This window comes from Tamandua tetradactyla, chromosome 24, assembly GCF_023851605.1.
Source record: "Tamandua tetradactyla isolate mTamTet1 chromosome 24, mTamTet1.pri, whole genome shotgun sequence".
NCBI classification, from domain to species: domain Eukaryota; kingdom Metazoa; phylum Chordata; class Mammalia; order Pilosa; family Myrmecophagidae; genus Tamandua; species Tamandua tetradactyla.
In genome coordinates, this window is record NC_135350.1 from 50,944,629 (window position 1) to 50,960,595 (window position 15,967).

The 15,967-nt window shown below is 37.6% G+C and overlaps 1 protein-coding gene across 2 annotated transcripts in view; it reads right to left on the minus strand.

The window, feature by feature from the left end:
* Positions 1 to 15,967, minus strand: part of MRPL1 (mitochondrial ribosomal protein L1) — a 169,699-nt gene that overhangs the window by 140,974 nt on the left and 12,758 nt on the right. For both annotated transcript variants that reach the window (XM_077143072.1, XM_077143071.1), the window contains one exon: positions 11,284 to 11,395. In XM_077143072.1, coding sequence (XP_076999187.1) covers positions 11,284 to 11,395 — 112 coding nt within the window. The remainder of the gene's footprint in view (positions 1 to 11,283; positions 11,396 to 15,967) is intronic.

Below are 15,967 nucleotides of genomic sequence, written 5' to 3' on the forward strand. Positions count from 1 at the left end.
TTATACTTCTGAAATTACTTTACATGAATACCTTTTATCTCAATTAATTAATTCATACTAATTAATAATTTTTTTAAAAAGCATTTATTTATGCTGATGTCAGTACACTATGAAATCCTCAAGGGAAGAGGAATATGTGCCTTATACATCTTCACATCACCAATATCTTGCACAGTGTCTGGCACATTAGAGATGCTCAACAAAGTCTGCTGAATAAAAGAGACTACTGTGCTAAAGTTGCTAACTATTCAATTACCTTTAGAAAAATAAGAATGATTAAATATCTGAGAATATAAAAATAACTCAAAGTTTCCATATTTGAGCTTTTATTTTGGCTATCTCATAACCTAAGGATTATATTCTAGCAAATTTAGTACTTAAAAATTTTTATAGATTGAGAGCTGTCTTCTGTTCAGACTCTATCCTCCATGGCCACTGATTCCATTACTCTGTTATAGCCACAAAAAGTGATGGTTCTGAGGTCAGCCAACTTTCACTGAAATCTCTCCTTTAACACTTCCTAGCTGTGTGATCTTGGATAAGTTACTAATTTAACCTTTCTGGGCTTCCATTTCTCCATTAGTAAAGTATTTATAATATCATCTGTATCATATAGTGTTGTCGTTATGAAGATCATATAGGCTAATACACATAGTGCCTATATCACAGTAAGCGCTCTGTAAATTTTTAGTATAGTACTTATGCAGCTTCTCAGTACCTTACTATAACTGTCTCTGATTCACTTCTTCAGCTCTAAAAATGGTGGTATTAAGGAGGAAAATATTCAGAAAAAATAATATATATTTAATTACATCACTATCCATAAAAAAAACTATTTAGCGCTATGCCCTGCCATGAGATCATACCAGAAAGGAATCCGAGAGTTTTCTTCGACTCTCTGCCTTTCAGTACCTTCCTTGCCTTAGTACCGGGCCTTGCAAGAATGCTATTAGGCCATCAACTGCGATTTTAGCAATGTACTGGCACTATCAGTAGATAGAAAAGGATAGGTTCCTGTTTCGGTAAAACACCAGTTTCTGAGGTTGCAAATAAGAAGTTCAGACAACAAAGCCCAGACCTTTAGGATTCAAAAACAGTGTTCAAACTCTACATAAGGAGTTGAGAGGTTATCCTGGAAGTTATTCTTATGCATTAAGTAGATATCACCTTGTTACTCAAGATGTAATAGAGAGGTTGGAGGAAACTGCCTGAAAATGTAGAGCTGTGTTCCAGTAGCCATGTTTCTTGAAGATGATTGTATAATCATATAGCTTTCACAATGTGACTGTGTGATTGTGAAAACTTTGTGTCTGATGCTCCTTTTATCTACCTTGTCAACAGACAAGTAGAACACATGTAATAAAAATAAATAATAAGGGGTACAAATATTAAAACAAATTTAGTTTGAAATACTAGTGATCAATGAGGGGGAAGGGAAAGGGGTATGGTACATATAAATTTTTTTCTGCTTTTGTTTTGTTTCTTTTTCTGAATAGATGCAAATGTTCCAAGAAATTATCATGGTGATGAATATGCAACTATGTGATGATATTGTGAATTACTGATGATATACGTAGAATGGAATGATCAAAATAGGAATGTTTGCGTTTGCTTGGTGTTTTTTTGGTATTTAAAAAAAATTTTTTAAATAAAAAAAAGATTCCTCAAAGGAATAAACCAAAGTGTGCCTGAAATTCTCCAAAGACTATTTACATAGTTACAGAAGGCCATATGGGCAAAATAAAAGTTCTGTATAAACAGGAAAAAAAAAAACAACTCTACATAAGACAAACGTAAATTTAGACTCTAACATCTGGATTCTGTAATCAAATATTCTACTATATAATAGTATGAGCAATTCTATATTGTAACACCTGTTCTATAGAATGTGCCTAAAAAGAAAAAATGTAATTTAAAGAACAGAAAGAGGTACACATAAAAAGACATATGTAAGTATAACAAATAAGGTATCAGTGGCTAGGAGAGTTCAAATAGAGTCGAAAGGCTACTCTGGAGGTCACTATTATGCAAGCTTCAGCTAGACATTGTTTCTTATCATAACTTGCCAAACCCCAACCAAAACCATTCCAGCCAATCCTAAAGAACACCTAGGGCAATATATAACATTCTACATAGGTTCCATGCCCTTGTAGGTAACTTGCAGATACCTACAACTTCCGGATGGGTCCCTGGACCAGATAAATCCTGAAACCTAGAGACCCAGCCTCTCCAGAACATCAGCTAGTTCCATCTCCCTATTCCATATTACTGACACCTCCTTCCAACATGAAAAAGTTAGAATGTCCATAGCCCAAATGCCCCTAAAGAGTGGGAGAAAGAACAAAGGTGACAGTAGAGCTATACAGAGAAGGCAGAGTTTAACAAATGAGTATGATTGCTGAATCATTATATTGATATCTCTTTTGGTCTCCAGTATCTTAGAGCAGATAGAAATAAAAACCTAAAATTGTGGAACTGTAATCCATACCAAACTCAGAAATTTGTTTTACAACTAATTGCTGTGCTGTGCTTTGAAATTTATTGCTTTTTTTGTATATATGTTATTTTTCACAAAAAAAGAAATTAAAAGTTGAATATGATGATTAAAAAAAAATATGTAGGGATCCAAGATGGCGTCTTAGTAAGGTACATGCGTCTTAGTTCCTCCGACTCCAAATCAACTAATAGGTGAACAGAAACAGTACAGAACAGCTCCTGGGGCTACAGCAGGGAATGGACACACAGCGTAACCCAGTCTGGGCTGGTTAGTCTGACTGCGAAACTCGGCTGCGGTGAGTGAGATCCCCGAGCGGCGGGTGATTTCCCGAGCAGCCGCAGCTGCGGCGGTCCGAGCTAATCCCTCCCTCCTTCCTGGGCTGGCTGAGGGACGCGGAGAGACAAGCTTCCCAGCCAAGGCGGCCGGCGCCACACTTTTGCGGGCGGCTTCGAGTCTTGGCTTCGAGTCCGCGACTACGAGTCTCGGATCAGAGGGCTATCCAAAGTCTGGGCGGGCAAGTCTGACTGCGAGACTTGGCTGCGGCGAGACCCCCGAGCGGCCGCAGCTGCGGCGGTCCGAGCTAATCCCTCCCTCCTTCCCGGGCTGGCTGAGAGACTCGGAGAGACAAGCTTCCCAGCCAAGGCGGCCGGCGCCACACTTTTGCGGGCGGCTTCGAGTCTCAGCTTCGAGTCTGCAGCTACGAGTCTTGGATCAGAGGGCTATCCAAAGTCTGGGCTGGCAAGTCTGACTGCGACTCTTGGCTGCGGCGAGACCCCCGAGCAGCGCGTGATTTGCCGAGCAGCCGCAGCTGCGGCGGTCCGAGCTAATCCCTCCCTCCTTCCCGGGCCGGCTGAGAGTATCGGAGAAGCAAGTTTCCCAAGCCGAGGCAGGCGGCACCCTTCTTTTGCGGGCGGCTTCGAGTCTCGGCTTTGAGTCCGCGGCTACGAATCTCAGATCAGAGGGCTATCCAAAGTCTGGGCTGACTAGACTGACTGCGAGACTCGGCTGTGGTGAGACCCCCGAGCGGCGCGTGATTTCCCGATCAGCGGCAGCTGCGGTGGTCCGAGCTACTCCCTCCCTCCTTTCCGGGCCGGCTGAGAGTATCGGAGAAGCAAGTTTCCCAAGCCGAGGCAGGCGGCACCCCTCTTTTGCGGGCGGCTTCGAGTCTCTGCTTCGAGGCCGCGGATACGAGTCTTGGATAGGAGGGCTATCCAAGCCGCGGTAGCCCCCCCACACAGGAGGCTTCCTGGTCCGGTGGGGAATCCCCCAGGCCCGCTGCGGCCCGCAACCAGCCACAGGGTCCCCTCAAGCCGCGGCAGCTGATGCCCCCACCACGCGCGGCCCCTGAACCAACGGAGAGAATTGGATCCGAAATCCCCAGGCCACGGAGATCAGTGACTGGGGGAGACCCATTCCAAACACTTGAGACAAACGTGTGCCATGTGCGCCACGTACTGGGCAAGATAAGAAAAACAGATCCCAGAGATTTCACAGAAAAATCTTACAACCTTGCCGGGTCCAACACCAAGAGAAATCTGAATAAATGCCCAGACGCCAGCAGCAGAAGATAACTGTCCACGCTCAAAAGATTGAGAATATGGCTCAGTCAAAGGAACAAACCAATAGCTCAAATGAGACACAAGAGCTGAGACAACTAATGTTGAATATACGAACAGAAATGGAAAACCTCTTCAAAAATGAAATCGATAAATTGAGGGAGGACATGAAGAGGACATGGGCTGAACATAAAGAAGAAATAGAAAAACTGAAAAAACAAATCGCAGAACTTATGGAAGTGAAGGATAAAGTAGCAAACATAGAAAAAATAATGGATAGCTACAATGATAGATTTAAAGAGACAGCAGATAGAATTAGTGATTTGGAGGATGGAACATCTGAATTCCAAAAAGAAACAGAAACTATAGGGAAAAGAATGGAAAAATTTGAACAGGGTATCAGGGAACTCAAGGACAATATGAACCGCACAAATATACGTGTTGTGGGTGTCCCAGAAGGAGAAGAGAAGGGAAAAGGAGGAGAAAAACTAATGGAAGAAATTATCACTGAAAATTTCCCAACTCTTATGAAAGACCTAAAATTACAGATCCAAGAAGTGCAGCGCACCCCAAAGAGATTAGACCCAAATAGGTGTTCTCCAAGACACTTACTAGTTAGAATGTCAGAGGTCAAAGAGAAAGAGAAGATCTTGAAAGCAGCAAGAGAAAAACAATCCATTACATACAAGGCAAACCCAATAAGACTATGTGTAGATTTCTCAGCAGAAACCATGGAAGCTAGAACACAGTGGGATGATATATTTAAAATACTAAAAGAGAAAAACTGCCAACCAAGACTCTTATATCCAGCAAAATTATCCTTCAAAAATGAGGGAGAAATTAAAACATTCTCAGACAAAAAGTCACTGAAAGAATTTGTGACCAAGAGACCAGCTCTGCAAGAAATACTAAAGGGAGCACTAGAGTCAGAACCGAAAAGACAGAAGAGAGAGATATGGAAAAGAGTGTAGAAAGAAGGAAAATCAGATATGATATATATAATACAAAAGGCAAAATGTTAGAGGAAAATATTATCCAAACAGTAATAACACTAAATGTCAACGGACTGAATTCCCCAATCAAAAGACACAGATTGGCAGAATGGATTAAAAAACAGGATCCTTCTATATGCTGTCTACAGGAAACACATCTTAGACCCAAAGATAAACATAGGTTGAAAGTGAAAGGTTGGGAAAAGATATTTCATGCAAATAACAACCAGAAAAGAGCAGGAGTGGCTATACTAATATCCAACAAATTAGGCTTCAAATGTAAAACAGTTAAAAGAGACAAAGAAGGACACTATATGCTAATAAAAGGAACAATTCAACAAGAAGACATAACAATCATAAATATTTACGCACCGAATCAAAATGCCCCAAAATACGTGAGGAATACACTGCAAACACTGAAAAGGGAAATAGACTCATATACCATAATAGTTGGAGACTTCAACTCACCACTCTCATCAATGGACAGAACATCTAGACAGAGGATCAACAAAGAAATAGAGAATCTGAATATTACTATAAATGAACTAGACTTAATAGACATTTATAGGACATTACATCCCACAACAGCAGGATACACCTTTTTCTCAAGTGCTCATGGATCATTCTCAAAGATAGACCATATGCTGGGTCACAAAGCAAGTCTTAACAAATTTAAAAAGATTGAAATCTTACACAACACTTTCTCGGACCATAAAGGAATGATGTTGGAAATCAATAATAGGCAGAGTGCCAGAAAATTCACAAATACGTGGAGGCTCAACAACACACTCCTAAACAACAACTGGGTCAAAGAAGAAATTGCTAGAGAAATTAGCAAATACCTCGAGGCGAATGAAAATGAAAACACAACATATCAAAACTTATGGGACGCAGCAAAGGCAGTGCTAAGAGGGAAATTTATTGCTCTAAATGCCTATATCAGAAAAGAAGAAAAGGCAAAAATTCAGGAATTAACTATCCATTTGGAAGAACTGGAGAAAGAACAGCAAGCTAACCCCAAAGCAAGCAAAAGGAAAGAAATAACAAAGATTAGAGCACAAATAAATGAAATTGAAAACATGAAAACAATAGAGAAAATCAATAAGGCCAGAAGTTGGTTCTATGAGAAAATCAATAAGATTGATGGGCCCTTAGCAAGATTGACAAAAAGAAGAAGAGAGAGGATGCAAATAAATAAGATCAGAAATGGAAGAGGAGACATAACTACTGACCTCACAGAAATAAAGGAGGTAATAACAGGATACTATGAACAACTTTACGCTAATAAATACAACAATTTAGAGGAAATGGACGGGTTCCTGGAAAGACATGAACAACCAACTTTGACTCAAGAAGACATAGATGACCTCAACAAACCAATCACAAGTAAAGAAATTGAAGCAGTCATTCAAAAGCTTCCTAAAAAGAAAAGTCCAGGACCAGACGGCTTCACATGTGAATTCTATCAAACATTCCAGAAAGAATTAGTACCAACTCTCCTCAAACTCTTCAAAAAAATCGAAGTGGAGGGAAAACTACCTAATTCATTCTATGATGCCAACATTACCCTCATACCAAAACCAGGCAAAGATATTACAAGAAAAGAAAACTACAGGCCGATCTCTCTAATGAATACAGATGCAAAAATCCTCAATAAAATTCTAGCAAATCGTATCCAACAACACATTAAAAGAATTATTCATCATGACCAAGTAGGATTCATCCCAGGTATGCAAGGATGGTTCAACATAAGAAAATCAATTAATGTAATACACCATATCAACAAATTAAAGCAGAAAAATCACATGATCATCTCAATTGATGCAGAGAAGGCATTTGACAAGATTCAACATCCTTTCCTGTTGAAAACACTTCAAAGGATAGGAATACAAGGGAACTTCCTTAAAATGATAGAGGGAATATATGAAAAACCCACAGCTAATATCATCCTTAATGGGGAAAAATTGAAAACGTTCCCCCTAAGATCAGGAACAAGACAAGGATGTCCACTATCACCACTATTATTCAACATTGTGTTGGAGGTTCTAGCCAGAGCAATTAGACAAGAAAAAGAAATACAAGGCATCAAAATTGGAAAGGAAGAAGTAAAACTATCACTGTTTGCAGACGATATGATAATATACGTCGAAAACCCGGAAAAATCCACAACAAAACTACTAGAGCTAATAAATGAGTACAGCAAAGTAGCAGGTTACAAGATCAACATTCAAAAATCTGTAGCATTTCTATACACCAGCAATGAACAAGCGGAGGGGGAAATCAAGAAACGAATCCCATTTACAATTGCAACTAAAAGAATAAAATACCTAGGAATAAATTTAACTAAAGAGACAAAAAACCTATATAAAGAAAACTACAAAAAACTGCTAAAAGAAATCACAGAAGACCTAAACAGATGGAAGGGCATACCGTGTTCATGGATTGGAAGACTAAATATAGTTAAGATGTCAATCCTACCTAAATTGATTTACAGATTCAATGCAATACCAATCAAAATCCCAACAACGTATTTTTCAGAAATAGAAAAACCAATAAGCAAATTTATCTGGAAGGGCAGGGTGCCCCGAATTGCTAAAAACATCTTGAGGAAAAAAAACGAAGCTGGAGGTCTTGCACTGCCTGACTTTAAGGCATATTATGAAGCCACAGTGGTCAAAACAGCATGGTATTGGCATAAAGATAGATATATCGACCAATGGAATCGAATAGAGTGCTCAGATATAGACCCTCTCATCTATGGACATTTGATCTTTGATAAGGCAGTCAAGCCAACTCACCTGGGACAGAACAGTCTCTTCAATAAATGGTGCCTAGAGAACTGGATATCCATATGCAAAAGAATAAAAGAAGACCCATATCTCACACCCTACACAAAAGTTAACTCAAAATGGATCAAAGATTTAAACATTAGGTCTAAGACCATAGAACAGTTAGAGGAAAATGTAGGGAGATATCTTATGAATCTTACAATTGGAGGCGGTTTTATGGACCTTACACCTAAAGCAAGAGCACTGAAGAAGGAAATAAATAAATGGGAACTCCTCAAAATTAAACACTTTTGTGCATCAAAGAACTTCATCAAGAAAGTAGAAAGACAGCCTACACAATGGGAATCAATATTTGGAAACGACATATCAGATAAAGGTCTAGTATCCAGAATTTATAATGAGATTGTTCAACTCAACAACAAAAAGACAGCCAACCCAATTACAAAATGGGAAAAAGACTTAAACAGACACCTACCAGAAGAAGAAATACGGATGGCCAAGAGGCACATGAAGAGATGCTCAATGTCCCTGGCCATTAGAGAAATGCAAATCAAAACCACAATGAGATATCATCTCACACCCACCAGAATGGCCATTATCAACAAAACAGAAAATGACAAGTGCTGGAGAGGATGCGGAGAAAGAGGCACACTTATCCACTGTTGGTGGGAATGTCAAAGGGTGCAACCACTGTGGAAGGCAGTTTGGCGGTTCCTCAAAAAGCTGAATATAGAATGGCCATACGACCCAGCAATACCATTGCTAGGTATCTACTCAAAGGACTTAAGGGCAAAGACACAAACGGACATTTGCACACCAATGTTTATAGCAGCGTTATTTACAATTGCAAAGAGATGGAAACAGCCAAAATCTCCATCAACAGAAGAGTGGCTAAACAAACTGTGGTATATACATACGATGGAATATTATGCAGCTTTAAGACAAGATAAACTTATGAAGCATGTAATAACATGGATGGACCTAGAGAATATTATGCTGAGTGAATCCAGCCAAAAACTAAAGGACAAATACTGTATGGTCCCATTGATGTGAACGGACATTCGAGAATAAACTTGAAATATGTCATTGGTAACAGAGTTCAGCAGGAGTTAGAAACAGGGTAAGACAATGGGTAATTGAAGCTGAAGGGATACAGACTGTGCAACAGGACTAGATACAAAAACTCAAAAATGGACAGCACAATAATACCTAATTGTAAAGTAATCATGTTAAAATACTGAATGAAGCTGCATCTGAGCTATAGGGTTTTTTTTGTTTTTGTTTGCTTGTTGGTTTGTTTGTTGTTGTTGTTTTTTACTATTACTACTACTTTTATTTCTTTTCTTTATATTAACATTTTATATCTTTTTCTGTTGTGTTGCTAGTTCCTCTAAACCGATGCAAATGTACTAAGAAACAATGATCATGCATCTATGTGATGATGTTAAGAATTACTGAGTGCATATGTAGAATGGTATGATTTCTAAATGTTGTGTTAATTTCTTTTTTTTTTTTTTTCCGTTAATAAAAAATAAAAATAAAAAAAAAAAAAAAAACCACAATGAGATATCATCTCACACCCACCAGAATGGCCATTATCAACAAAACAGAAAATGACAAGTGCTGGAGAGGATGCGGTGAAAGAGGCACACTTATCCACTGTTGGTGGGAATGCCAAATGGTGCAACCACTGTGGAAAGCAGTTTGGCGGTTCCTCAAAAAGCTGAATATAGAATTGCCATACGACCCAGCAATACCATTGCTGGGAATCTACTCAAAGGAATTAAGGGCAAAAACTCAAACAGACATTTGCACACCAATGTTTATAGCAGCGTTATTTACAATTGCAAAGAGATGGAAACAGCCAAAATGTCCATCAACAGACGAGTGGCTAAACAAACTGTGGTATATACATACGATGGAATATTATGCAGCTTTAAGGCAGGATAAACTTATGAAGCATGTAATAACATGGATGGACCTAGAGAACATTATGCTGAGTGAGTCTAGCCAAAAACTAAAAGACAAATACTGTATGGTCCCAATGATGTGAATCGACACTCGAGAATAAACTTGGAATATGTCATTGGTAACAGAGTTCAGCAGGAGTTAGAAACAGGGTAAGATAATGGGTAATTGGAGCTGATGGAATACAGACTGTGCAATAGGACTAGATACAAAAACTCAAAAATGGACAGCACAATAATACCTAATTGTAAAGTAATCATGTTAAAATACTGAACGAAGCTGCATCCGAGCGATAGGTTCTTGTTTTGTTTTGTTTTGTTTGTTTTGTTCTTATTATTATTACTTTTATTTTTTTTTCTCTATATTAACATTCTATATTTTTTTCTGTTATACTGCTAGTTCTTCTAAACCGATGCAAATGTACTAAGAAACGATGATCATGCATTTATGTGATGATGTTAAGAATTACTGATTGCATATGTAGAATGGTATGATGTCTTAAAAAAAAAAAAAAAAAAAAAAATGGTCAGCACAATACTGCCTAACTGTAATGTAATTATGTTGGAACGCTGAATGAAGCTGCATCTGATCTATAGTTTTTTTTTTTGTTTTTTTTTTTCTCTTTCTCTTATATATTTTTGTACTTTTTATTTTTATTTGTGTTTTCTCTGTGTTATCACTTTATTTCTTTTTCTGTTGTCGTGCTATTTCTTTCTCTAAATCGATGCATATGTACTGAGAAATGATGACCATACACCTATGTGATGATATTAAGAATTACTGATTGCATATGTAGAATGGATTGATCTCTAATGTTGTGTTAGTTAATTTTTTTTAATTAATAATAAAAAAAAAATATGTATTCCTTCTAGCCGCCAATGTTCTTGAGCAGCTAAAAAGAAAAATCTGAGATGATGGCATGGTAGCCCAGGATAAACTCTGGAATCTGTCCTGTAACTACCTGTTGAAGAATGTTTGAAAACTACTGGCTTTTTTCCTTCTTTGCTTTGCATATATGTTATATTATAAAATTAAAAAGGTTTAAAAAAATACACATGTAAATGGAATAGTGTGTTTCATTCCAAAGAGACAGTGATAGCACACTGGAAAAACTTTAGGTTCTAAAACAAAATACCTTGGGTTCAAATCCTACCTTCAACTTACTAGCTCTGTAACCTTGGGCAAATTACATAACCTATAGTGTCTTGATTTTCTTACCCATAAATGGGGATAATATAACAGTACCTTCCTCATAAGATGCTGTGGGGATTAAATTGGTTACTGCATGTTAGTTTTCAATAAATATTATCTTTCCTTCAATAAAGTCTTAGCTTTCCTTCAGGACTATGAGGTCAAAGAAGCAGAGATGATAAACATTTATAATAGTATGCCCTTATAAGTCTTTATAGAGCTAAACATAATGCTTTTTAATGAAATATTTAAATATTAGTAAATGAACTAATTAAAAAATATATACTTACTTTTTAACAGCAGCAAAATGTCTGATAGGCACCTCAACACTTAGCAAACAAGGAGGAAAACATATCTGATAGGCAATTTTGTAAAGACTATGCTTCTGATGATGTATCAAGACTAGAAAGGAAAAACATTAAATATCAACATTAAATAAACATTATATTCAGAATTTTTTACAGTCTAAAAATCAGTGTTTTCCAAAACAAAAGCACTTAATATTTTGTCATTCATAATTATTCTTTAAAAAAATGGAATAATGGAAACAACAGTCCTCAAAACTAAAACCAGATAAATGTACTTACATCACTTACCTTCATGTATTTTTAGATTAATCTAGTTCAGGGTCAACTGAGTATGTTAGCTATGTTTTTAGGGAATATATAGATTGTGGTAGTTAGGTTCCGGTGTCAACATGACCATGCAAAAGGTGCCTAGTTCTATTGCTGTGGACATAAGCCAATGGCAAGTGATGCTCATCTATGGCTGATTACATCTGCAGTCGGCAAGGAGGCATGCCTGCTGCAATGAATGTTTTATTTAATTGGCTGGATACTTAAATGAGAGCTCAACGCAGCACAGCCTAAGCAGCTCAGCCCAGGTCTTTGGAGATGCAGAAAGGAATCACCCCAGGGAAAACTGTTGGAACCCAGAGGTCTGGAGGGAAGGCCAGCAGAGATCACCCTGTGCCTCCCATGTAAGAAAGAACCTCAGTTGAAAGTTAGCTGCCTTTCCTCTGAAGAACTATACATTTTTAACTAAATAAATCCCCTTTTATTAAAAGCCTATCCATCTCTGGTGTGTTGCATTCTGGCAGCTTTGGTACACTAGAACATAGATGCTCCTCTGAATATTCCTTAATAATTTAAATTGTATTTCTTAATTTTTTGAATAGGTAATACATTGACAGAGTTGCCCAAGGTACTTCTGAGGATAGAGAACATTATGCTGAGTGAGTCTAGCCAAAAACTAAAAGACAAATACTGTATGGTCCCACTGATGTGAACCGACATTAGAGAATAAACTTGGAATATGTCATTGGTAACAGAGACCAACAGGACTTAGAAACAGGGTAAGATAATGGGTAATTGGAGCTGAAGGGATACAGACTGTGCAACAGGACTAGATACAAAAACTCAAAAATGGACAGCACAATAATATCTAATTGTAAAGTAATCATGTTAAAACACTGAATGAAGCTGCATCTGAGCTATAGGTTTTTTTTTGTTTGTCTGTTTGTTTGTTTGTGTCTTTTTTTTTACTATTATTATTATTTTTATTTTTTTCTCTATATTAACATTCTATATCTTTTTCTGTTGTTTTGCTAGTTCTTTTCCTAAATCGATGCAAATGTACTAAGAAATGATGATCATGCATCTATGTGATGATGTTAAGAATTACTGATTGCATATGTAGAATGGAATGATTTCTAAATGTTGTGTTAATTTCTTTTTTTCTTTAATTAATAAAAAAAAATGCAAAGGATAAGCAGAGAGCTCTGACACTGCAAGGGAAACACAATGTCTTATGTATAAGGAACTCAATTCTATTGAGTGTTAATTTCTCATCACAAGCCATGGAGGCAAGAAGGCAATGGTTTAAAATACATTAACTGCTGAAAGAAAACAACTATCAACAAAAGATTTTATTTCCAGTGAGAATTTCTTTAAAAAAATTAGGGAGAGAGTAGACAGCCCCAGATAAGCAAAAGCTGAAGGAGTTCATCACCACTAGGCCTGCCCTACAAGTAAGGCTAACAGGAGTTCTTCAGGTCACAAGGAAAGGCCAGGAGATGGGTAAAGGGAACCAGGTGGCCAAATATAAATGCCAGTACTATTGTATTGCCTTTTCTGGCCTGCAACTTCACTTCTTATTTCCTATAGTTGCTGAAATATTATTCCATAAAATATAATGATAAATCTATGTTTTGGGATATAGAAGGTACAAATATATAATTGGTAACAAGTACAAAAGAAATGTAGGGGATAGAAGTGTATAGGATAAGTGTATGTGAATGCTATTGATAGCAATGCTATTTTGGTACCAATCTGAATATGTTTTGTATTTTGAGGATGTTAAATTTTAATCCCATGGCATTCACAGGGATCATTTATGAAAAATATATCTAGATAGAAATGAGGAGGCATTTAATATGGTACAACACAAAGAAACAAATAGTAAATAAAGTAGGCATTAATGGAAGAATTTAGGGGCAGAAAAGGGATAAGACTTATAAAGTTTAAAGAGCAAATGGCAGAAGAAAATCCTGCATTATCAGTAATGACTTTACCTGTATATGCACTGAACTCTCCAATCAAGTGGCAGAAACTGGCACAATGGATATAAAAAAAAAAGGGCAAGGGGGGCGGGATTTATTAAGTTGTGAATTCTAGGGCCAAGAAAATGTCCCAATTAAAGCAAGTCTATAAAAAATGTCCAGATTAAGGCACCAACAAGAGTTACCTTCACTCAAGAAAGACTGATGAAATTCAGGGTTTCTCTCTCAACTGGAAAGGCATGTGATGAGCATGGTGATATCTGCTAGCTTTCTCTTCAGGCTTCTTGTTTCATGCAGTTTACCCCTGGGGGCACTTTCCTTCTTCATCTCCAAAGGTTTCTAACTGCACGGGCTCTGCAGTTCTCGTAACTCTCATGGATCTTGTCATTCTGAAACTTTCTCCAAAGTAAACTAATCAAGACCCACCTGGAATGGGTGGAGTCACATCTCCCTCTAATGAAGGAAAAAAAAAGAAGAAAGTGGGGGGACTGACCCTACCAGAGACCAAGATTATTGGCAAAGATATAGTGAGACAGACTAATCAAACAAGATAAGTGGCCCAGCAACAGACACATGAGTATATGGTATGTGACATATAGCAGGGAATTGCATATAAGTGTGCAAGGAATTCAATAAATGGAACTGAAACAATTGATTACTGATGGCAGAAAAAATATATTAGGATCCCTACCTCATATCACACATAAAAAAATCACACCTAGATGGACTAAGGAATTCTATGTGAACGGCAAAACTTTAAAGCTGCCAGAATATATAGTAAAATATCCTTTTGACTTTTGGGGAGAGAATAATTTCAAACAATACCCAAAATGTACAAACCAAAAGTAAGCAGACTAATATTAAGAACTTCTGTTTATCAAAAGATACTTTTAAAATGGTGAAAAGACACCAAAAACTGGGAAAATGTTAGCAAAATATATAATCAACAAAAGATTAATATCCAAAATGTGAAAAAATCAGCCCAATTGAAAAATAGACAGAAGAGATGAAAAGGCCTCTAATTGTTAGAAAACAATACCTGTATTTTCAATCCCTCTGCAGTCAATGTTCAGCAACTGTTTTAAAAAGCTGAAAAAGTAATCAGATGTTGACTAGACATATGAATGAAGTGCATCTGGATAGGATGAAGGTAAATCAGAATATAGGGTAAAGGATGATATGGCTTCCATTTTAAAACTTCAACTTCAGCACGAGATCAAAGGGAGAAATTTTTATTTTTTTAGTGCAATTTACATTTTGGATAGCATATCTTCTAACTGAACTTGAATGGTTAATTTACCTGAACACCATAATTACATAGAATCTTGAACAGGGTGTGAGATCTTACTGGTTTGTATAGGTTAGCGTGATGCCCCGAAATACCCCAGAGTAATTTGGACAGAGAATAAAAAAGTATTTGCAAAGTCCCCTAGGGAGACTGGGGACAAAGGAAGAAATATTAAACTTCCCCATCTGGGGAATTCCTGATATTCTTGCAAACAATGTGGACAACCAATTCAATAGGCTGAGCCTTCAATCTTGGGGAGTGCTCTGTGTCGGTTTGAAAGAATTATGTACCCTAGAAAAGCCATGTTTTAATCCTCATCCTTCTTGCAAAGGCAGCCCATTCTTTTAATCCCTGTACGGTAATGTAGGTTAGAAACTTGATTAGATTATCTCCACAGAGGTGTGGCGCCTACAACCATAGGTATTAACCTTTGATTAGAGGGAAATATGACTCCACCCATTCCAGGTGAGTCTTGATTAGTTTATGGAAATCTTTTAAAAGAGGAAAACACTTCAGAACCCACAAAGCCAGAGACCTTTGGAGATGAAGGAGGAATACACCCCAGGAGGAGCATCAAGAAACAAGAAGCCTGGAGAGAAACCTAGCAGCTGTCACCATGTTCAACATGTGTCTTTCCAGTTGAGAGAGAAAACCTGAACTTCATTGGCCTTTCTTGAGTGAAGGTAAGCTCTTGTTGGTACCTTAATTTGGACATCTTTATAGACTTGATTCAATTTGGACATTTTCACAGCCTTAGAACTATTAACTTGCAACGTAATAAACTACCCCCTATTTAAAATCATTCCATTTCTGGTATATCACATTCTAGCAGCTTTCAAGCTAGAGTACACTCCTATAAAGCTTATTTCTGCTACGGATAGGCTAAGCCTACTTACAATATGCCTAAGAGTCACCCTCAGAGAACTTCTTTTATTGCTCAGATGTGGCCTCTCTCTCTCTAAGCAAATTGACAGGTGAACTCACTGCCCTCCCCGCCATGTGGGACATGACTCCCAGGGGTGTAAATCTCCCTGGCATTGTGGAATAGGACTCCCAGAGATGATATATTGGAGTGGCTAGAGGGAAGTACCTGAAACTGCTGAACTGTGTTCCAGTAGCCTTGACT